Source organism: Vidua chalybeata, chromosome 14 (genome assembly GCF_026979565.1).
Source record: "Vidua chalybeata isolate OUT-0048 chromosome 14, bVidCha1 merged haplotype, whole genome shotgun sequence".
Taxonomy (NCBI): domain Eukaryota; kingdom Metazoa; phylum Chordata; class Aves; order Passeriformes; family Viduidae; genus Vidua; species Vidua chalybeata.
In genome coordinates this window covers 8,638,756-8,662,789 of record NC_071543.1, presented here as the reverse complement: position 1 = coordinate 8,662,789, position 24,034 = coordinate 8,638,756, and the positions used below count along the sequence as shown (strand labels likewise).

The 24,034-nt window shown below is 37.6% G+C and overlaps 1 protein-coding gene across 13 annotated transcripts in view; it reads left to right on the top strand.

Annotated features, from left to right (window-relative positions):
- VBP1 (VHL binding protein 1) overlaps nucleotides 1-24,034 on the top strand; it is a 39,554-nt gene that overhangs the window by 6,312 nt on the left and 9,208 nt on the right. Inside the window, exons 2-23 of one of the 13 annotated variants that reach the window (XM_053956065.1) lie at nucleotides 1,651-1,793; nucleotides 2,984-3,059; nucleotides 3,880-3,982; nucleotides 4,173-4,266; nucleotides 4,371-4,482; nucleotides 5,528-5,634; nucleotides 6,221-6,262; nucleotides 9,736-9,821; nucleotides 10,888-11,011; nucleotides 11,653-11,789; nucleotides 12,079-12,182; nucleotides 13,045-13,191; nucleotides 13,635-13,694; nucleotides 13,850-13,957; nucleotides 14,625-14,756; nucleotides 14,874-14,904; nucleotides 15,385-15,505; nucleotides 17,406-17,429; nucleotides 17,576-17,632; nucleotides 17,945-18,052; nucleotides 18,633-18,687; nucleotides 21,213-22,977. In XM_053956065.1, the coding sequence (XP_053812040.1) occupies nucleotides 1,651-1,793; nucleotides 2,984-3,059; nucleotides 3,880-3,982; nucleotides 4,173-4,266; nucleotides 4,371-4,482; nucleotides 5,528-5,634; nucleotides 6,221-6,262; nucleotides 9,736-9,821; nucleotides 10,888-11,011; nucleotides 11,653-11,789; nucleotides 12,079-12,182; nucleotides 13,045-13,191; nucleotides 13,635-13,694; nucleotides 13,850-13,957; nucleotides 14,625-14,756; nucleotides 14,874-14,904; nucleotides 15,385-15,505; nucleotides 17,406-17,429; nucleotides 17,576-17,632; nucleotides 17,945-18,052; nucleotides 18,633-18,647 (1,931 nt within the window). In that variant the 3' untranslated portion in view covers nucleotides 18,648-18,687; nucleotides 21,213-22,977. Of the gene's footprint in view, nucleotides 1-1,650; nucleotides 1,794-2,983; nucleotides 3,060-3,879; nucleotides 3,983-4,172; nucleotides 4,267-4,370; nucleotides 4,483-5,527; nucleotides 5,635-6,220; nucleotides 6,263-9,735; nucleotides 9,822-10,887; nucleotides 11,012-11,652; nucleotides 11,790-12,078; nucleotides 12,183-13,044; nucleotides 13,192-13,634; nucleotides 13,695-13,849; nucleotides 13,958-14,624; nucleotides 14,757-14,873; nucleotides 14,905-15,384; nucleotides 15,506-17,405; nucleotides 17,430-17,575; nucleotides 17,633-17,944; nucleotides 18,053-18,632; nucleotides 22,978-23,763; nucleotides 23,870-24,034 lie in introns of those variants that run through there. The other 12 variants (XM_053956064.1, XM_053956063.1, XM_053956066.1 and 9 more) reach the window with 12 other exon arrangements.

The following is a 24,034-nucleotide window of genomic DNA, read 5'->3' as shown; positions in this document are numbered from 1 at the left end:
TTGGGTTTTGAGAAAGTTCACATTTGTAAATATTGAACTATTTGAAACTCAGCAATAAGGCTTTGATGTATAGCTTGCTTAAAACTTCTTTCTGGTGCTCTTCTTTTTGTGCAGTTATTTCAGCATTTTTGTGTGTTGCTAATAAGAGTGAAAGTTTTTATCCCAGCTTCCATATCTTGTACGTACTTGGAAACCTCTGACATGTGAATGAAATCAGTAACTCGTTATAACTTGCGTTTTATAGCTTTTTACCTTGATGAGATAATAAAATTCTTTACTCTGTTAAAATTGCTCTGGTTATTAAACTATTTTAAACAGCAATAAAAGACTCTTTCTTAATAAACCAATCTTTAGTTAAGGTCCATCTATAATATACTCTGTGCACTAGAAAGATACACATTTTAAGTGCAGTATTTCTGTGAAATATTTTGTGCTAAATTATCAGTGTGTGAGCTCTGAGCTGACATTTGAAGTGCTTATGATGACACAGACTTTGCTCTCTGTGCTGCTGCTAAGGCAGAGCAGTTGGCCGTTCCAGTGGTGCCAGCACCTCGGAGCTCAGCTGCTCCCTGGCTGCCCAGGCACCCGCCCTCCTTCAGGTCCTCACCCAGACAAGCTGCACAAGCAGCAATGGCTCTGCTGCCAGTGGGCTGCTCACAGGCTCAGCTGAAATTAGAGGCCACAAAGGAAGCTTTTCAAACCAAATGTTTGTTTTACTGGCCTTGCCCAGTCCTTAGGCTGTACTTTGATCACACCTGAACCAAATTTAGCACAGGGAGAGAATAAATGTCTGATGTGCATGTCTTGAGGGGTTTAGAGTAGTCCTGGGTTCAATTCTCTGCTCTTTTCTCAGCAAGTACCTTCTTTAGCCTTCTCAGACAAGTACTCTTCCCATGTGTCTGCTGCAGCCTGTCCTGGTTTTGTACTAAATCTCAGCAAAAGTCTTGAACCTCTGTCTCTGACCTCCCAGGTTAATGTTCTACTTACAGAGTTTATTGTCAGTCTAGGACACAAAGAGCTTTTTTATACCAAAGCCTGAGACCTACCATGATCCATCATAAAGTACTCAGTAGGCTTGTGATCAGGTGTTTTTAAGCTAAGTGGAAGGGTGGATAGATGCAAATTCTTGCTCTTAATTCTTACACAAAAGAGGTGTATTTTACAGATTCGTAGCATCCCATTTGCCATCATGTGTGAGTACTCAGGCCTAGGTGGGAGTGGCAGGGTTTTGCTGCCTGTTGATCTCATGAGGTTGAGATGTCTCAGCTTTTCCTTGCTTCTCAGATTGTCATTTTTTTGGTTAGATGGAGTGGCCTTGGGCATTGAGCACCCAGAAGGTCACACATCCAACAAGCTCACACGGGTTTTCAGAGACTAATTTGGGCTCCATTTTAATGGAACAGGTATTGATGAGTTATTGGGACTCCATAAAATTACTGAAATGCCTTTGAAGTTCATACTTGGAGTGTTTCAGTAAAATGTAGTGGATCTGAGCAAGGAGAGTAAAGAAATTCAATTGTTTCTTAAACAAATAACTGAAGTTAATGCTTCCAGTATGAATTCTCAATGTAAAAACCACAAAATAACATGTTGATCCTCTGAGCATGTAATTCATTGTAATGCTTTTTTTTTTTTTTTCCTTTAATTTAGATCTAATACAGTGCACAAATGAAATGAATGTGAATATTCCACAGTTGGCAGATACACTCTTTGAGAGAACTGCAAACAGTAGCTGGGTTGTAGTGTTCAAAGCTCTAATTACAACACACCACCTCATGATGTATGGAAATGAGGTAAGACACGATTCGTTCTCTTAAAACCTACTAGACAGCTTTTTAAAACTTGTCTCAATCTGTAAAGCATTAGATAGGTACTTCAGTTTTTCAAAGATTTTGTTTTTCCTTTGTTGATAGCTCTAAAGTATTTTTCCAGAGGAAAAAAATAGATTCCTTCATTATTTCAATACCAAAATATATCCGTGTTTGCAATTTACCTGCAGGTATCTGGGTTGGTCTGTGAGGGAATAATGAGTGACCTTTCTAGAATAAAGACTTGAAAGACTTCTGATGAGCTTTACTTCATTAGGGTAGTGCTTATCAGTAAGAGCACAGCAGAAGGGTCTTGTTAGCACTCCATAAATGTGCAGCCAACCCAATAACAGATAAGAAAGAATACTTGGTAAAGGGGAGAGGAATATGGTGACTAGAATACTTGATCTTGCAAGACAGCATCTGATGGGCTGAGTCTTCATTTGTTGTTGCTGTTAACATTCCTCTGAAACACTGTTCTACACTGTTCTACTTCATTTCATTCACTTAAATTATTTCATCACAATTTATTAAAAACTTCCTAATCAATAACATGGAGTTAGAAATGTAGCCTCTCTTGCATAAGCCTTAAGTTAAAAGCCAAACTTTGGTCAGGTGACAGTCCTGAACCTGTGTGTGGTCATTGACCTAAGAAATGATGGTTCAACTGGTAACACTGAAGTGACAATTCTTCCAAGTGCTTTCCAGCCATTAAACTGCTGTGAAAGCTTGGTGTTCCTCCTCTTTGCAAAGCTCTGTGAACTTGATTGAAGTGACCTGTAAAACCTAGTGTGCTCTTCACACTACAGCAGCTGAGCTACATCAGACTTTAGCAGCCTGGATTATGCAAGTAGTATTTTTGTTTTGTTTTTTCCAGCTTGTCTGTTCTAAAGTACAAAGTTAACTAGGCAGCTTCCTCTAAGATTATTTGCATTTTATTCACAAGCAATGAATTGTTTAGTTTAAATTTATATTTTTGCCAAATTGAGTTTTGGACGTCATAGGCTTTGCCAAGGAGTATTTTCAGATTTTCCTCTAATATTTTTCCCTTTTAACTAATTTCTATTGTAGATAGAGGTTATTAGAAACAGTTACAAGTGTAGTTTGCTTGTAGAATGCTTCTATGTTTTGACTCTCACAACAATTACGTTCTCAATTTTTTTCTTCACCAACAGCGCTTTATCCAGTATCTTGCATCCCGGAACACTTTGTTCAACTTAAATAACTACCTGGACAAAAGTGCCATGCAGGGTAAGGATCTTTCACTGAAGGAAATAACTGTACTCCTTTATTCTCTGTGATGGTGCGTGTATTGGTGCACACTAGGAGCTAAATGATATTTAAATGGAAGGATGTTTTGATTTTTATTGTGTGAGACATCAAAGAATGTCCAGCCAAGAATGTAGACACAGGTAAAGTGAGATTCTGAGTTACCTAGGTGAGTAGTAGAAATCTGTCTGTAATGTATGTAGCATTGCACATACACAGCTGTAAATTTTACAAAGTGAGCTCTTGATGCTCATTAGAATAAACCTGATGAATTATCAGCACGATAATTTTTGTTGTTGTATTTTAAAGCCTCAAGAGTAAATATTTACTGTTAAGGTGCATGGAATGGTAACTAAGATGTGCTGTATAAATAGGGAGAACTTCTTCAAATCTCTGATAAGTCCTTTAATTACTTGCTAGTGGTAGAAAACATTTTTATGTTTTTATGTGGGTTTTGAGGGATGGCAGATAAGTTACCAAACTCTTCAGCATTTTGCTAGAAATACATTTTTATTCTGATTTCAAGAACATCTTAACAAGAACTGCTTGGTGCTTGCCTAATATTTTATGCTCAGTTCTTGTCTAATATTTTAATGTGTTTAAGGTGTTTATTCTCATAATTGCAACAAATGCTTTTCTAATCTTAGCCACTTGGGAAGAAACTAATATCACATCTCAAGATCCTGGAAAGTGCCTAGGAAGGACTTCTTATGCAAGCTGACGTAAAATAGAGCAGTTCTTGAAAAGAACTGAAAAACTGTATCCCTTCAAAGTGTCTAACTTACAAATGCTTAACTTTTAGGCTATGATATGTCTACCTTCATCAGGCGATACAGCAGATACTTGAATGAAAAAGCACTTTCATATAGACTTGTAGCAGTTGACTTCACCAAAATGAAAAGAGGGTAAGACTACTACTGCTACTTCTGTTTGATCCTTCCTGTTGCAGGGGGTGGGACAAGGAGGAATACAGTTGTTCCTGAGCTTGTCATAGAACAGTGCTCTTCTGGCCCTTTGAAGCAATATTGCATTGTTGAAACAATACAATGTGTGCTGAGATCTCTATGTTGTAAACGTGTGTCTTTTACTCTGTAGGATAGATGGAGTGATGAGAACTATGAATCCTGAAAAGCTTCTGAAAACTCTTCCAATCATACAGAACCAGCTTGATGCACTCCTTGATTTTGATGTAAGTACTTTAAGCTCAGTGTTAAGTAACATTCTCTCACTTTGAAGTGAGAGTTTCATTATTTTGTTAAATACTAATGTACTTTCTCATTGCTTTCTACACAGGCAAATCCAAATGAACTAACAAATGGTGTTATAAATGCTGCCTTTATGCTCCTCTTTAAAGATTCCATTAGACTTTTTGCAGCATACAATGAGGGGATTATTAATCTTTTAGGTATGTGAGAATTTTTTTAGATTTGAATTTTGTGAAAGATACTGAGAAAACTAAAGAACATAGAGAATGTCTGACTTCAGTTTCTTAATAAATTTTCTCTGCTCTGTTGCTGTGAAATGAAGCCTGTCTTAGTTTTAGTGACCAGGAGCATAGGCTTACACATCCACTTCTACCTGGAAGAATACATGTTGAAACAGAAAGTGAAATAAGAGGGTGATTGGTGAGACTGAAACAAAAATACCATGAAAATGCAATGGATAACCTTTGCAATTGGACTGTAAAGGTTTGGTGAGATATGTGGTGTTTTGAGTATTTAATATACTCACAGTGTGGCTGAATTCTGTTTTCCTGTTCTTTCTTTAAAACGTGACTGGTCACCTTTGATAGGTACCTGAATCTGCCTGAGCTGATGAGATGAAATGAGTTTTTTTGGAAGGGTGATAAGCTCTTAGCAAAGCCTTTTCATTACTATTTAAGCAAATTTATGAATGCAGCCATCAGTTTGTTCTGTTAATCCATTAATTTTTACTCAGTGCCATATTTGTAAGTATATAGGGCAAAACCATAAAAAGTAAAAGATGTGGTTGATGCTCCTTTTGGTAGGTCAGTGCAGTATACATAGCCACTTCAGTATCAAATTTATCAATTTATCAATTGATAAAGGGTCTAAAAAGGTAAATAAATACCAGGAATATTTTCAAATGATAAAATAATTTGTCTCATTGCCAGCTTTTTGAAAAAAAAAAGCAGGCTTTTTGAAAATATTCACCATAATACCTAATTTAATAATTTGCACTGATTCGTATCCACTTTTAATAAATTTTTGCATTTATAGCCTAATACACTGAAACAGAAAAATCAGTAGTTGTGTATGACTTATTATAAAAGGTTTCAGGTATTCTTACAAGCATGTAAATCTCAATAGCTTTGAGTTACTGCTGTCTGTTCTCTTACTGAGGCTTGTGTCAAATTAAATTCTATAATAATGTGTCAGCTTTTTGCTGGGGAGGGTATTATTTTACAAGAGTTTTATTTGCATCCTCAGAAAGATATTTTGATATGAAGAAGAACCAGTGCAAAGAAGGCTTGGATATTTACAAAAAGTTTCTAGCCAGAATGACCAAGTTGTCAGAGTTCCTCAAAGTAGCAGAGGTAAATAAATCTATGTGTATGGAAAGGATATAATTTAGCTCTCTGTATTGGTACAGTATCAATATTCATAGGAGCACCTTTAAACAGATTGCTTAACTTCATATACAAGGAAGTTTTTTAGAGATTAGGTATTTTAAAGATTGTATATGCTTATTAACATGGAATGGGATTCTTGGGTATCCTTTTTATTAGCCAGACCACATAGTAAACTTTCTGAAGTGCCATTATAAATTTTATGAATGCTCCAGAACGTATAAACTGATTATTGCAGTCTATGTAAGAATATTTATAGGGCTCTCCTTTAACTAGTTTCAGTAAGCAATGCGGCTGTTTCTAATGCTTCTAGCAGGCTTTTCTACATGAAAGTTAGGCTGGATGAAAAGCTGAGTTTGCCTTGAGATGCAGTTTAAAGCATTTTTGATTTCTAAGGTGTGTTCCTAGTGAAACTTGTACCAGTTCAGAAAATTATGAATATCCCTTTTTAATATGCTTGCTTCTATGTAACATTCAGACACTGCTGGTTTTTATTTTCATTGGCACTGTGTGTAGTAATGTACTTTTTTTCCTTCTTTTTTTGTAAACCCAGCAAGTTGGAATTGATCAGGGTGACATTCCAGACCTTACTCAGGTCAGTGTACATTGTATATTGATTAACCCAATATTTTGTTCTTTGTGCTTTTAAAGGTTGGTATGTAGCATAGTAATCTTTCTTCTCGAGACTGTATTCTCTTTCATGTATTTATATGTGGGAAATATGTATAGTAGCTTCTCACATGGATTAAATGTATTCAATACTTACACTTTGCAGTTCTTAATGTGATTTTTTGATTGTTTAAAGCAATAAAACACAGAGAAAATAATATTTTTCAAGAACTTCTGGTTTTTATCACAGAAGGCAGGTAAGCAGAAGTATCTTGCCATACCTAGAGGAAGACCTTCTATTTCACTCTAAACTAATGTTTTCCAACACACTTAAAGATAACAGTGAGCTGGTTCTGTTGAAATTTTTTTGTCCCCTTAAGTCTGAAGAATAAATTTGATGTTTCTATATCAGCTCTTAATGCTGTCTTTGATTTTACTCAGTAGTATGAGGGACATGTGCAATCTAGGTTGTGTGCTGCAAAACTCAGTCTGAAAGGTGGAATGCAGGGAAACACCTTCCAGTGAGGATAAATTGAGGGGCAGAAGGGAGGTGAGAAAATGGTTTGACCTGGTGAAGAGGAAACACTGATAGTGCACAGAGGTCAACAAGGTTATTCTTTGAGTCCCTTCAGTTTATAGGGATGTTTTATTTCTTACCCAGGGCCAACCCAACAGAGCAGAGTGCTTGTCATTATTTCTGTAGCATGGAGTAACCTGCAGGGTGCAATGAACAGCCTGAGGAGACTTGGCCACAAACTGCAGTGCCTTAGAGCTCGAGTACTGGAGCTGTTGGAGTGCAGTCAGTGACAAACTGAAAATCTAAAGTGTAATGTTTGAACAGTCATATCTAATCCTACATTAGCTTCTTGAAATTAAATTTCATGGGTTAATCATGAAAAATCTATCTAGTGTGAAGATTTGCCTAACCTTAATCAGTGTGTTTTTAATATGGAAATCAAACCTAAGCCACAGACTTCCATTGTCAGTGGTTTTCATTACTGCCTACAGTATGATTTCCATCTGAAATCATGCATGCTTCAAAGCACAAATCTCTAATGCTTGCTCCTAGCATTTAATATTAATCACTTTAAGAACTTGCCTACGTGGTATAAAAGAAATATGACTGAAACCACCAGGGTAAGAGCAGGTAATGACTGAAAACAGTAGTTTGAAGTTTTCTGTTGATGTTTGATCTCAGCGTCATACTTTGTCTTTTGATTAGTACTGCAGCATTCAGCTGGGCTGTATTATGCTAATCACATTATACTGAAGTCTGAAGTTATTTATACCTCACTGGGTTAGTGTGCACTTGTCCACTTAATTGGGTCATTAAAGCTCTTGAAAGCAAGTGGGTTTTTTTTATTTACTGGGAATAGGGGTATTTAACTTAATTTTGCTGCTTTTTTTATCTGAAACTTTCAGTGAGAAAATACTTAATGTCTACAACATTTTATTTCTAATAGCTCAGCTGTTTTGTTGTAAGTGCACTTATATGAGAAAAGCAATTCTGAGCTGGTGGTAGACCTCAGCATCCTGTGCATTTTGGCAATTTCACTGCCACTGTTAAACATTCCACTTAGAAAATGTTATGGCATTTAATATGAGTTGAATAATTGTACATCCATTTAGCAGCACTTCAAAAGGATTTGCTGCAATTTCTTAATACTGCCACTTTTGCCTGTTTCTGTGAAGAAAATACTTTCCTTTGTAGGTGCCCTGTTTCACAGTGATGTTGCTTTCTGTTAGTAACTGTTCTTGTATTTCATGAACATAAGGGGGTTGTTTCCCTCTGTATGGATGTTAGTCTGTCATGTGCTTTGGGGGTGGGGGATGGAGGTGGATCATGAAATACAGCCTTTCTCAAGTCAGTGGCTGGATTAGCCCAGGTACAGTTTCAGACATAAAACTACCCTGTTCACTCCAAGTCTGATGTTGTGTTGGATATCTGCAGTAGTGAGAAAGTTCAGAGGAGTTTACTGGATTGTTTGGTTTAGTTCTTGTGGTTGAGGGGGTTTTCAGTGGGTTTTTAAAAAAGTAAGTACAGAATATGCATTCCCACACAAGTAAGTTTGAGTAGATTTGGAAAGAAAAATATACAAGGAAAAGCTTTCTGCAATTAGGCCATAGTGTCCTGTTACTAAGATTATCTAAGTAGCTGTGCCATGCAATACCTTCTGCAAGCTGTTGTGCCTCCTGAGAGGTAAAAGTATGGGGAGGTTTGGTTTGATTGGGATTATTTTTTTTTGTTTTGTTTTGTTTTTCTTCTTGTTTTTGTTTGGTTGTTTTTTTTTTTTTTTTTTTGTTTGGTTTGGGTTTTTTGTCCCTGATACCTTTCCAAAAGGTTATTTCAAAATGTCCCCCTTGGGATTTAGCTGTCTGGGTCGAATACTGAATTTATTCATGACCTGTGGTGAGGTAACTACACTGTCTTAGCTTACCTTGCTCTACTTAAGAAATACAAGCTCAAGTCTTCATTCATTTTGAGACAAGCAGTTTTACAAGATTATTCTGATTGTTTTTTTGGGTTTGTTTTTTTTTTCATCTCTTAATTAATCTAGCTTGAATTTGCCTTCAATGAAAGTGGGAATCTAGAATTGTGCTTAATATTTCAAAGGGGAGCTTGCCTGCCAAAGCCTTGTGTGAATAATATTTTCCTCTTTCCAGGAAATGCCTTGTTCTAGCTTTTGGTACAGAAGGGCTAGCAAGGGCAAGTTTATTTTTCCTCCAAACAATGCCTGTTATATCTGTTCTACCTCCTGAAAGTTGGCAAGTGGTAGGAGAGGCTTAGTGCCTCTGAAACCCTGCTGAGTGAGGAGGACTGAGCTGGCAAATAGATTTACATTTTAGAGGTACATTCCCTTCATCTAAATCTGCAGTAGGATTTATTTCACTTAGAGTAATTGAGTTGGTTTATTGTACAGTTACATGTTGAATAGCTACTCAGTCTGCAGTAGTGTCCTTGGGATCAGATTGGATTTGATTCCATTTTATCAAACCTAACATCCTGCTGTTGTCAGGTGTTTCTACTGCAAGCCTTTGACTGTAAATATTTGAATGGAGAGTGATTGGGTTATTGGGTGATGGGGAAAGTATATAAAAAATGCCAGGTCTTTGTTTGGGGACTTCTGTGAGTTTAAGGGAGTAGTACTTAATCAGCTTTGGTTATTCAGTTAATTCTAACATAGCAAATACTGCTGCCAAAACCAAGAATTTAACTTGCATGCACAGAAGCAGAGCCACTCTGGGGAATCCTTCCTTTCTGCCTCTGTGGTCCCACTCCTTTTAAGGAGCCACCACTGAGGAGATGGAATTTGGGTGTGTACGATGGCAGCAAAATCCAAAGGCACAATTACTGATGTGTGAGATTTTGTTTGTTTTTAGTTGATGAAAAAACGAATGTGTGTACTAAACAATGATGTGTTGATAGAAGCAGTGTTTTATAAATACGTTTAATTTTAGGCACCCAGCAGCTTGCTTGAGGCACTGGAACAGCATTTGGCTTCTGTGGAGGGAAAGAAAACAAAGGAAGTCTCTGCTGCCAGCAGGTGAGCACCCAGCGAATTACAGCACTGCCTGTACTTAAGATTTGCCATTGTCACTCTAACAGTTTTCAGGATTCAGTCATGTGCTATTCTTGATTTTTATTCACTTCTGAATGTATCTTCCTAGAAATATAAATAAAGCATCTAGTGAGTAATAGTCTGATAGCTTAGCCACATTTGAGATGTATGTCTGTCTGTGTCTCAGACAGACTTCTGATTATGCTGCAATAAACCACTGAGCTGAGACCTTGTATATTATTCATTTTAGCTTCTACTTTTTTAAAGTCCTTTGACTTGTAACATTTATAAGGTGTTTGGATTTTGATACTCTTCTTACACAAGATAGGATGGTATTTATCCGAATTGTTATTATTTACATATTCTTGACCTACCTCTCAGACCATGAATTTATCTTAACCTTCTCATAAAAGTTATTCAGCCCCTCCTCAGAACAGCCAAATTAGCTTGGAAAGAAATTGTGCTGAAAGAGACTGTGTTATTCTTTCTGTCATGTACAGTATCAGTATGTATGAAAATATTTCTGACTGAATAATGAGACATCTCTTTTGGCATAGACATTCTCTCCCACAGAAATTTAGTAAATATTGATAAATGTATCAGGCTGAGCTGTGTTCCCAATTTGCTGTCTTTCCCCTCAGATTATTTTTTTCAAGAATCTAAGGATTCACTGCCACAATATTCTGTTCATATGTATAATGCTGTGTTTTCTTTGCTGTTACATCGTGTACAAACAAGCTTTCTGTGCCTCTGACACTTGAATAACATTCCAGTCTAGTCTAGATAACTTTAAAGAGGAAAGACAACTGCTGTCTTCTGCATTTTCCTGTTCCTACCTGCTGAAACTCGAGGGAGTCACTCTGTGCACTTGTGCCTCTTTGTCACCAAACTGTTTTTGGGTTGTCTGCTCTTATGTACCAGAGAGTAAGAGAAGTGACTGGGAGAAAGATGACATGTGACTAGATAAGGCACTTGATGATGAAGCTGTAAGTGATGTACACCTGACCGTGGGTGTTTTAATAATATTTTTTTTAATTATTGTTCTTTTTAGAGCCAGTGCCCTGTCCAGTGCTGTTTCCACACTTGCCAATACAGGAATGTCATTCAGCCGGATGGATGAGAAAGAAAAGCAGCAGGCATTGGAGGAGGAGCAAGTTAGACTGCAGGCACTTAAGGTAGTATGTTTTTATCAAGTTTTGTATTCAAAGATTCTTTTGTAATTGGGTAAAACAGTGTATGGTGATGAAGCTTGCAAGGTCACTCAGTGAGGAGTGTGAGCTGTGGAAAACATACGTCTGTGCTTTGACCAGTGCTGTAAAAATACAGTGAACATACCTAGAAGTAGTGAGGGATGTAAACCTGAAATTAATTTAAACAAGGGTGTTACATTGCTACATTATTACTGGGTTGCACTTCGTCATGCTGATTCTAAACATCTGAATTGAACCATGAAGAGACTCATAAAGTAGGGAGATGAGTCTTCCTAAACAAAGGTCCATTAAGCTGTTTCTCTGAGTGACTTTGGAGGGAGCCTGGAATGTGTAGCTTGACTAGAAGTGATTTACTTCTAGGCAGATATGATTAAAAAATAGTTATTTAAAACAACAAGTCTCACCTTGATTTTTACATGCTTTGTTAAAACAAATACTCTTACCTCTAATTTCAGTTATTTCTCTGGTTTTAGGACTTTACAGAAGAAAAAGTGTTTCATTTATTAAGACCATAATTAAAATTTTCTTCTTTGAAAAGGTCTCCAGGACTGAAATGTTAATAAATTAATAAGACTAAAATGTCAACTGTCTCTCTCACCTTTCAGGAGCAACGATTAAGAGAAATCTCTGTTGTATCAAATTCCACTTCCACATCAGCATCCCCAAGCACTTTATCAGGAAAAAGTGTGAATACCACTGTAGCTGTTGACCTCTTTGCTGCACCAGCACCCACAACAAATAGGTGAGAGATATTTTGCTTTCCAGAAGAAACAAATTACTGCACTGACTTGTAGCTCCACAACCAACTGCAAGACTGTGATCCTAGTTACCTCTCAGGTACCTTTTGCTGATGTTTTCTTGGTGTACCCACAGGAATTCTGTCAGTAAGTGCTTAATTACCAGTTTGTTGTATCACTGTTTTTGATGGGCTCCTAGCAAATAAGAGAAAATGAGATTGGTAGGAGTGTTCATAAAAAGCAAGAATACATTGCCTGTTACATATCTTCATATTTCTCTCATTTCTTATTCAGCATGCCCAACCTTTCTAGTGATCTTTTTGATCTTCAGCCTGCATTTGTTCCAACTGTGCAAAGTACTCCAGCTATATCAACATCAGCAAGCAATGCCTGGGGAGGTGAGCTCATACCTTGATTTGACTCTCTAAATGATAAGGGAATTCTTAGAATACAAGATTCATACTTAATTGAATCTGCATCTTAAATCTTAACTATTTTGTTTCCAAACATTCATAACAAAATATGAAGTAAATCGTCTGAAAATTCTGACCAACTTCTTTGAACACATAACATCAGTGTTGATGGAACAAAGGAGTAGAACTGTTCAATATAGGGGACAGGGAGAAGAAATATAACTCAAGATCTAAGTTGAAAAACACTGGGAAATGAAACCTAAGCAGGTGTAACTGAGAAGATCCTGGACTAGTATTTCCATTTAATTAAGCAACATTTAATACACTTCTCATTTAAAAGGTGTTGGTAATTTCAGAGTTCTTGTAAAAAAGCTGTGGACCCCAATATCTTCACCCATCCTTCCAAAGAATGGTCAGGTTAGATGTCAAAAATGGCTTAAATGCCAAAAGAAGACAGTGATAACACCATGGTAAATATTAGTATTTTAATAAGTGGAATTGATACTCTTACATGCTGTTTAAAAGGTAGATTATTGAAGCCAAAAATGTAGTATCTGACTTCTTTGATATATGTTCTGTCATTCTCCCCCTCCCACCTTATGTCAATAATAGAATTATTTTCCCTAAACAGAGAGCTGTTAGGATTTTTATCTGAAACTAAAAATTTGAATGTAAAATTTGTATTTAGGTAATATCTATCTAAAATTTGTATCAACTTTGACTGATGTTAAGTAGAGTATTTTCAACTTGACTTTGTCTAGATATTCTCATATTCAATCATTTCAGTCTGTTTTTCTTTTCCATTATTTGTACTCTGTATTCTTTCCTTCACTTCTGCATCTGAAAGGTCCTTTCTCGTCTTCAAATGGTTGTGTTGGTTCTCCACCTCATCTGGACATCTTTGATATGAAGCCAGTTGAAGAAGCTGTAAAATCTGCCACCCCTTTCATCAATTCTTCTTTTTCCTCCAAACAAACAGTGGAACTGTTTAGTGGTAAAAAAACCAAACCCCATGTAATTTATTTGCAGCTGGAGGTGATAATGCTAATAATGTGGGCCATGTAATCTTTTTGTGGTTTGGGCCAATCTTTACTTTTTATTAACAAGTGAAAATGGTGCATTAATTCCAGGTGTAGTAAATTATGTTTCTTTAAACATTTATTTCTGTAGTTGAAATAAGCTACTATTTTGTTCTGCTTGCGCAGTCTAGACAGCCTAAGACCTGCAGCTGATTTCTTTCAAACTGCAGCCTCCTTTCTCTTTAGTAACGGGGGATGCAGGAGTTACTTGGCTTTTCAAATCTGTAAAATAAAAAAAAACCAAACCTTTTTATATTAGTAAAATTTCCTAATTTTTAACTGCAGACTTAATTGTTGAATTCCCTCTTCCTTTTTCTCTTTAAAACTGATCTTATTTTCTTCTTTCTTTTTTGCAAAGATGACTTTAGTGGTCATAAACCAACATATGCTTCTGTGTATCATCCTGTGACTGTTGATGGTAATTCAAGGTTTTTTGGTTTTTTTGTTTTTTTTTTTTTTTTGGTTTGTTTTGTTTTTTTTTTTTTTTCTTTTTGTTTTTTAAAACTTTCTGGTTTCATTAGAATGAGTGATATGACTTCATGGGTGTATTTCATTACTCAACTTTTTTTTCAGGTTTTCCTCTTCATTCAGCTTCGAGTACCGCCTCTTCAACAATTAATGTGGACTTTGATGCTGTTTTTGGAGGAAAATCTACAGCACCAGAGTACAGGACTGCAAGCGGTAAAAACTGCTTCATGACTAATTTATACCCTACAGGCAAGAATTGCTTAACAATTTAGCATAATTGCTATTGCACTTGGAAATTTAATAACTTAATACATTTGCAAGGTGATTATGGGCTGATAAGAGGCAATCAGTTCAGTTGTTAGTTTTTATTTACTTTAAAATTAGCTTTGACTGATTTCATTCTCTGTGTAATGACTGTTTCCTCTCTCTCTGGGGAACACACTTTGAACGTGGCCCACTGGATTCTCCTAATGGGTAAGCTCCTGTTCACTTTTCTTCTGTGCTTTCTCTTGACACATGGCAATGACTTCCCTCTGACTCCCTTGAGAGGCACAGCACTTGCAGAAGTGCAGAACTGGTTGTGTGTGTTTCTTGAAGAATACCTGAGTTAGACTCTTTCTCTTCTGTATAGCAAAGTATTGTTAAATTACAGTTAAAGATTCTTTTAGATTAGTAGGTACAATATAGTGTTCCATGAAAAAAAAAAAAAGAAGTTAAACTATGCTTCTGTCAAAGTTCTAAATATTTCCATCATGTTGAACCTTCACATTATACCCAAATTAGTGCTCTATAAAGAAAATACCTCCCTGGCCTATAGATGTCATTTATTAAATATAATGTAACCATTTTGTTAACAGTTGCTTTTATTTTCTTTGTTTAGGTTTTAACTTTCTAGATGATGTATTGCAACCCACAGTACCACCACAAAGTCAAAGAGCCACTGTAGCCAGCCAGCAAAGTGGAAAAATTTTAGCAAATGACCTTGATTCTTCACTTGCAAATCTAGTAGGAAGTAAGTGTGAAGCTTTTACAATTTACTTTCCCATTTTTTACTAAAAGCAAAACAAGCTTTTTTTTCCCTCCCAAATTAAAATGCTTAAGGATTTTGTCTGCTTTTTTTTCCCCACAGATCTTGGCTTTGGAGGAACTCCATCCAAAAAGTAAGTGCATGTATGTACTTAGAATATTCTCACATGACTATTTGAAAGTCTCTGGCACTACATGGCAAGGATCTCATCTTTGAAAGAGTACAAAATAACTGAGAAGTGCATTGGAACAGTGTCAGTCACCATAACACAGCCAACCTTAAGTTTTAAAGTAACTCACTTTAATTAGTTTTGCAATGGCTGTATTTTTATTGAAGTATTTTTGTTTTTATGAAACACTATAAAAACTACATCAAACTCCAGTTAATCATTATATGCACAGTACAGTACTGATAGTTCACTTTTAACACAAACAAAAGCCCCAGACTTCACACTTAGTGGAGAAGAGATACATAAGTAATTACTGAAATTTTGAGTGTTTCTTCATAGATTTCAGCTATGTGCATGCATTAAGGCATGTTTGGGTTTCCTGTTATGTTGTTTTACTCTGGCTGTTGCCTCTCCATGAAAACTAACAACCTGGTTTCATTTTAGATCAGATATGCAGTGGTCTCAGCCTACAGAGAAAAAACTTACTGGTGGAACAAACTGGCAAGCAAAAACAAGCACATCGACCACGTGGAACCCGACTCCCTTACCCACTATTCCACACATGGTAATTTCTGTACTGTGAAATCACACTTCATGCTAGCAAATGCTGCTTCTCTGCTTGCGTTAATTTATAAAGAACAGCAAAGGCATTTGATACAAGACTGGGGGTAGCAGGGAATGCTTACAGGATCATAGGATCTTACTGAATGAGTAGAGATTTTAGTATGCTTTATTTCCCCTCACTGAAAAACTTGTGCATTAAGGACTTGCATCTCAAGTGAAAGGTGGATTACCTGTCTCAGTTCATAAATTCTTTTGGGATTGAAACAAATGATCCCAGTCCAGAAAATTCCTGATATGCATGTTTGAGATGCTCCCACTCCCCATGATGCATACACATGCACACAAAAATTCACCTTTAAGAATCCAAAGAATGTGTTTTAAGGGCAAAACTGCTGTTCCTTCCAGTCTTTGCTCCTTTTTCAGTTTTATCATGAAACACTGCTGCAACCCCTGCAAGGCACCTTAATAATAAGGTCAAGCAGCACTTTGGACTTCTAGTAATGCTCAACAGCAACTTCATATTTTTAACACAGTACAAAATGTTAAGTATATCTTTTACAGTTATTTAAATTAAGAATTTTCATTTCTAGGAGGAGTATTTGTAGGCAACTGACTTTTCTATGATTTTAAAAAGAGATTTTTCAAGAGTGGTGTATTCATAATATATTCATAGAAATACGAATCACTTCTAAAATGTAGCTGTCTTAGAGGGAAGTGGATGTTCATCTCAGTTACATAGATAACTAGGATAATTACCACATTTCCTGTGAATTTTGGGCTGCTGTCTTGACTTAATTTTGCAATAAGCATCGTTTTGCCTCTAATGCCTATTTTCCTTATCTTATGACTGTGCTCATTCAGAATTAGAGAAGTTGAATACAGTATTAAATCCAATACTGGACTCAAAAATGAGACTAAAAAATTTGATGAGAGGGCACAGTTGTATTGCACTCTCATGTGAGATTTTTTGAGACCATACAATCTCTTTATCCCCCCCTAGGTGCTCTAGAATGTGTTAGAGTGCTGATGCATTTTTATTTCTGGAACATAGAGGGTACCTTAGTACCCAGTGATTACTGTGTATTTAAAGTTATGGTTTTATTTCATGTGTTCATCAGGTCTAAGCATTTGACTGTTTTATGCCAGGTGTCTGGTCGTGCATTTTCCTGGAACTCCCGACAATTACTGATGTGAAGATCTAGCTCAGCTATGAGCCTCTTTAAAATCTGTGCCCCAGAACTGCAAAGATCTCAGTGTCCTGGCTGGCCTCTGAGCTAACCCTCCAATTCATGTACCACTGCATCCTATCCCACAGCCAAGTGTTTCACCTGCGTTTCAGTGGAATTAGCACAGCTTAACAAAGCATGGCCTCAGGAAGCACATGCACTGCTGTGCCTGTGAACACAACCTGATATAAGGCTTAAAATGCTCTTCATTTCGCTTTTGCCATATTGTGATATGTGCTGACATCAGATGTTAGTATGTGGGCAGCATCGACCTGACTAAACATCTGTTGCTATTCACTTCTTAAGCCAAACGGTCACTGGCTTTCTTGGCTTTTTTTTTCTATGCCTTTCTCTAATAATGGGAGGAAGAAGGAGCATTGCATGCCATGCCCTCTAAAAGCTTCTCACACATGTGCTTGTGCAAGCAATATGCTCAAATCTGGCTAGGTGTAGTAAAATTTCTAATTTTGCTGTAAGTTGTATGAGTGGTAACTTTCTAAGCTTATTAACTTATGTTAGTGTCCTTGCATTTTTTCCCTTCACACTGTAATTGTTTTAATAAATGAGCATAGTTAAAAACTGTTACAGTACTGGACTTGAATCCAGCCCTTAGTTAGAATTTCCAGCATAAATACTTATTAAATAATTTTTTATCTTATCCTTTTGCTATGCCAGAATGGAGTACACTATCCTGGATATGTAAGTCAATTTCTTGAAAATACATTGGTTATCTCTAGTACTGAAAAATAAGTGTTTTTCAAAGTTATATATATATATATATATATATATATATATTACTAAGTTTGCATGAGCTTCTCTAAAATTTAAAATTTTCTTGTTTAAAGGTACCTGCTCCTATCACATACCCATTGACCACACCTCAAGTGCCTGTATATGGAATGGTAAGAAGCATGATTCGTTTTGTATTCCTGAAAACTGAGTTGTCTCTACCAGTGGGTTTCATGTCATGAATTATGGTGTTCAAACCATCCTGCAAATTAAATCTGCTGGCAATAGTGTTTGAAGTCTGGTATGTTTCTCACACTGCATTGAAAGAGATGACTCTGAGGTTTATAGCAGTGGTTTTTAAAAGCCTTGACTTTATTCTCTTTGTGTTTCTTTTCTACTATACTTAAAATGCAAAAAGATGTATCTTGTGGAAGCAGTTTGAATTTTATATAATTGTTTTCATGGGGCTTTTGTTTTTCTCACAGGTACCTCCTCAGGTTGGAGCTGCTCCTTTGATGGCACCCCAGTCAATGATGTACACACAGCCTGGTCTAAGGCCAACAAATCCTTTTGCACCCGTTTCTGAAACTCAGGTGAACAGTGCTCTTTAATCTTGCTGACATTGAAACTTCAGCCTTGGCAAACACAACCAAATGCTTCATGAAAGGCTGCAGGTGTATTTCTGCATGTGAAAGTGAGGGGTTCCTCAGTCTAGGGCAGCAACTTTTGCTGGTGAGGAGGCAAATTATATATATATTTTGCTGGTGAGGAGGATGGAATTATAGGAAGCAAGGAAGAAAGTAAAAATCAGATTTTTACTTCTCACTGTTTCAATATTAAGTAAACAGGTGAAGATATATAGGTTTTAGTCTCCCTGTGACATTAGCTGGATACTTGGTTTAATCATGCTGACCAGACCAGTGTTGAAGCTTCTTCAAGGGTCAGGTGAGGTGGAAGTGAAAAAGGCATGGACAAGAGATCATTCAAGCTGGAGAAACTGTACTCCTGTCATCCAAATACATAGGTCTTAATATTCTTTGGGGTTTTTTGAAAGTGCCAAAGCCTATAGACTTAACTTAAAGTAGCAAAGCAGCCAAATAGATTCTTTATTCTAAAACACTGGGAAAGCATTTGTTATTTAAGTGGCATTAATACATAATCTTTGTTTCACAGATACAGTTTATGTAGAACCACCAAAGCAACAAGATGTGAGAACAACCAAATACTGGTAAAAAAATGAAAAGACTGAATTTCAATCTTTCCATGATGTATTCCTGAACAGGGCAACTGTTTATTCCCTGTATAATACAATATTATTTTGAACTGCAATGCTTTAGAGATTCTTGTTTATAACAGTCACTGCAGTGTGAAGTCATGTTTGTTTCCTGATTTTTTTCTTTTTTTTTTTAACTGCTCAGCAGAAAACTGTATTTTTATTGAGGTTGACTCAGAAGGTGCAAGCTGGATTATGATGTTCAAAATCAAGGAGAAGATTACATGATTGCTCTACAACCTTAATCATCAGTGGATTACTTTAGGAATTGACTGAGAATGTCAAGGTTATTTATTTTAGTAATAAATTATGTGGCTGTTGTAACCAAGACACAACATGAAATCAACTTGAGCAATAAAATTTTTATGTGCTCTAATAAATACTCTGATAGAGCAGTGCTTGCATTATCGTAAGGCCACCATTGTGTGACATCAGACAGCTTTTTCACATTAGAATAGCGTATAGTATTTGCAAACTTTATAATGTGAGTTTGAAATGCTGTGAATCAACAAGACACATATTACACAGACAGTAAAAATAATAAATTGCTCCATTGGTATGTCAGTATTACAGGGCTAAGTAAAAAGAGCAGCAGCTGCAAGGCTGCAAGTCTGTGATGGAGTAGGGGAAGTGAGGGTGTTCCAGAGCAGCTCATGCTGCCTCCAGGAGGTGCCAGCAGCTGCACTTCCACAGGTACCTTCTCTGCAGCTGGCACCTCCCAGCAGGGGCTCAGGGAAGAGCTGCCTTGGAGCCAGGGTGTGTTGGTGCCCCAACCACAGCACATGGGAGCGCTCTGAGGGTCTTGTTGATAACTGCAGTGGAGGCAAGAGAGCCAGCTCTACTTTCTAAAGTCCATTAGGTCAAAAGACTCAAACCTTGCAGTCATGCTGACACTCATGAACTGGCAACTATTTTGAAATTGTCCAGCTGTAAAGAATAGCTTGTGCTTCTCTTTTGAAACAAGAACCTGGTTGTAAACCATATAAAAATAATTATTTTTAAATGTGTATATACATGTAAACTTTTAGATAGTTGTTTCTTTGATGCTGCAGTAATCTTTTTCTTCTGTAGTAATTTCAAGGTAAAATGCTACATTAAGAAATCCAGACTCTTTTTGAGAGGAAAATCTTTAAAATCAAGTAATTTAAGAAGTATTGCTGTTCACAATGGGTCAGATGTATACAGACTTCTGGAACATATTTTGTACTTAAATCTTCCTTCAGAACTGAAATTGGCTATGAAAATGCCTTATCTTGTATTTTTCACTGTCTGATAAAAAGTGATAGCATTAAAAAAAACAGTAGTTATAATTAAGTAGATAGAAGTGGGAACAACCTTTCCTCTAGATGTTTTGTGGCAAAATGCAATTAAAAGCTCTCCTCTAAAATTACTTCTAGTAATAATTAATATTAAAGCTGAGTTTTCTATTGTTACAATAGACCTCCAGTGTAATATGTCTTTTATCTTTTGGGAGAGTCTGTAATTGCAGAAATACCTCTCACTCTCACCATAAATGCAGATAGGCCTGAGAAGCTTGTTAAACTCTCCTGTAGAAAACTTCTAAATTAAGCACATTTCTCAGAGTGAGAACAACCCTTCTATTTTTCCAAATGGCTAATTCCATCCAAAGAGTGCAAAAGTAGTATTTCTTAACCCTATGGTAAATATTTTGCCCAATGAATCAGTGCAAAAGAAACAAAAGTCTTCTCCCCAACCCTTGAAATCTGTAACTGCTAATTTCCTGGAAAATGAAACCTTGCAGAAATTTAAAACTCAGTGTTCCTTGATGTATATTGATTTTGAAAGAATTTGGACCCAGTATATGGTAGTTTAATGTTCAAGTTTGAATTACAAAGGGCTTCAAGCTTTTAATCCACCTTTATTGGGTTGAAGAATTGTACAATTTTAAGCCAATGAGTTCTTCAGTGCCTATAGCTGCCCTCCCCATGCTGAGGGAATAGATGCCATTTAGAATGGGTCGTTGCATTGAGGGGACTGTTTATTTAAGATACAGTGAATTCTATAGATTCGTTCAGCAGTCAAAAGTCTTGTGTTCAAATTAGATCTGTCCATGTAGTATAAATGTCTGGGCATTAATGGCAGAAGTGAGAGTGCTACAAGCAGGCAGTTCCTAGCACTGTAAGCTGTTAGGTCTTTCTTATACTGAGTTGTATAAGTAATAACACATTATTTTAATAAAATATGCAAATAAATGCCTGGCAAGGAGTATATATTTGTTACAACTTTATTTCAGAGCATTCTGAATATCTGGAATATACCTGGCTCAGAAATGGATTTAGTACTGGATAATAGCTTGCGTTAGATCTGATTTGCTCTGGGTCTTTTAATGGTTCTTTTGGTCTGCTTTCTTATAGCAAAGCTGTCTGATACCAACTTATTAGTATTAAAAAGGAGAAACAGCCACAAAGTATGTTTTTAAAACTTTATAACCTACCTTCTTTTGTTGCTTTGAAACACAGCTTACAGCTTGATCCTTGTGAAGCAAAGATCCCTTTGTACCTTCTCTCTGCACACAAGTGCACAGGACTGGGTTTTGCCCAACTCTTCTTGTGCATATTGGAACACATAAAATGGCAGAGTATGTGTTTAAATAACATACATGAGAAGTGAAAACCAAGGACTTAGGATGCTGTCAAGGCTTTTATGGCTATTCTCCACAAAAAAAAAAACACTTTGAACACCAGGGTTCTGAGGGTGACTGTACCAGCCTGCAGAAACCACAAAAAGTAGTTGTGATGAGTGAAGAGAGATGTATATAAATGTGATTTTCCTTCCAACTCATTGGAACAGAATCATGTTCTGAATACTTCAGGAAGCCGATAACTAAGATGTCTCTCCATGTTTGTCTGAACAAGGAGGAAGACTTTGATTTGTGCTGTACACTTTGCATTATTTTACTTTAGTGGGTCACTTGAGCCTCGCTTGCTGGGACTTGGTGCTGCTACAGGCAGACTATCAAGGAATACGCCATAGGATGACTTCTGAGGGACTTTGGAAATGTGGATTGTGTGAGGCCTCTTGGACTTGAACATGTACCTCTCTAAATAACTGGGGTTTTCTAATGTTCTCTAGATGTAGTTTGACTTTGCCTCCAAGAACTTGCTGATTTTTTAAAAATAAATTTTGGATATGTGTACTAGAAAAATCTCTGTTCTGTGCACATAGTGGTGGAATATTTGTAGGTAAAATAACAAATGGACTTGTTTAAGAAAGAAACAAAACCAACGGCAAAAACCACACGCAAAAGTAACAAAACTTCTGACTACAACACTGAATACAGGGTGTATCTATCCCCAGCTGGATATTTTGATGTGTGGCAGGGACGGGGGTTTACAATTAGAATAGTATGCACTGTGGATCGGTGCTTAATTTGTACATAAAAAGGAAAACTTTGTTTGGGGTAGTTTGTATTGTAAGGATAACATCTAAAGGCATTGTATCAGTCATTTATTTCCATTGAAAAGATTATATTTTTGAGCAATGGAAACTGTATATGTTATCATTTATACATTACTGATAGCTAGGACTATAGAAAACCTGTTGCTATGACTCTGAAGATGTATCTGACTTGTCATTGATCATTGCTGCATCACTACTTTATGCAGATTCTCATGATCATTTATTTAAAGAGATTGTAGTAACTGGTACAGTTACAACAGGAATTGTAACGTCAAATCTTGCAGTATATCTCAGATGTGTATCCTTGTGATTAAGCTTAATCCTTTACCAAATGTTTGGCTGGAATCTCATCTTGGAGCAATGACAAAATAGGTGCTGGAACAGATTTCCCTCACCCTAACCCACACCTTATTTATTTAATAGGTCTTGTTTTGTATGTTATGTTTTCCCCCATAACAGGTTTGTGCCTTTTATTGGATATTTATTTAAAAGGAGCTATAATAATTTAGGTTGCTTTTTTTCAGATGTATTCTTGTACAGCTGTTCCTTTCTGTGAGTTCCTTCATTTTATAAGAATACAGAATGTGTGGAAAATATACTAGCCACAAACTGGAAAAAAAAATCTAAGGATTTATGTTCTATTAATTTTTAAAGAAAAAAAAAAGCCTAAGCACAAGACTGGCTGTGTTGATATTTTAATTGTGGAACTTCACAGTTTGTTAATATGCAAATTGTTCATTTTTTTAAAAACTGCTCATATCCACATATTTGATGAAACAAGTTTTGGAAAAAAATAAACTTTGGCATATGCAAGCTTTGTGTATATGTGATCATTTTTTTTTTTGTGTGTTCTCAGGCTTAAGGCTTTCTATAATGCCAATAAGCCATGGCTGAATTAGGGTGCTTAATTGGCTTGTTCCTCATCTGTGTTTACACTGGAGAAGAGAAGGCTCCAGGGAGACTGTGAGCCTTGGTTGAGTTTGCCTAGAGCTGGATTCATTCCCCAGCCATCATCATTCCAGCAGAGTGCGGAGGGCCTGGGACAGGCTAAGGAAACGTGGCTGCTGCAGGTGCTCCTTCTTTCTACATCAGAAAATTCTAATTTTAATAGTTGTATTTTTGTTTCTTTAGGTTTCAGAGATCTGTTTTCAGTTGTGAGTTTGGACTACTTAATAGTTCGTTCGTGTTCCATCTCAGTGCGGAGGCGCCGGGCAGCAGCGATGGGCTGCGGGCTCGGCCCGGCGCTGCCCGGAGCGGCCGGCGCTCAGTGAGCTCACTGCGAGGCCGCGGGCCGGCAGTAGTGGTGCGCCTTTAGAGGCGTTTATTGTCAATTGCTAAAGGCATTGCTCCTGTTTGCTCTATTTGGCTTGTCCTCTACGCTGAGGAAAGGCCGACCAGCTGCGTTTAGAAACAAGGGCGCTTCCTCCGTCGGCAGAAGGAGAGGGTGGGAAAGGCGACCCTGCCACCCCAGGCAGCCCCCGCTGCCGGAGCCTTCCTTTTCACACCGGAGCCCTCCCCTTCCTGCCCCTTCCTCCCGGGCCCAAGGGCGGTGCCCGGGGCTGCCGCCGCCCCGCTCGGCGCTGACGCGGTGACGCCGTGTGGCGCACGCCGCGCATGCACCGTCCGTTCCCAAATGGCGGCGGCCGGAGGCAGCGAGGCGGCGGCAGCGGCGGGCGGGAAGCGCGGCCCGCTCGGCATCCCTGAGGCGGCGTTCGTGGTGAGCGGGGCCGGGCAGCCCTGAGGCGGTGTTCCTGGGGCGTGGGGCTGGGCATCCCCGAGGCGGCGTTCACGAGGAGTCAGGGCTGTGCTCCGCCAGCCGGGCCCGGCCCCCGTGAGGCGGCACCTCGGCGGGCGGGCGGGCGGTACCCGGGGGGCGCGGATG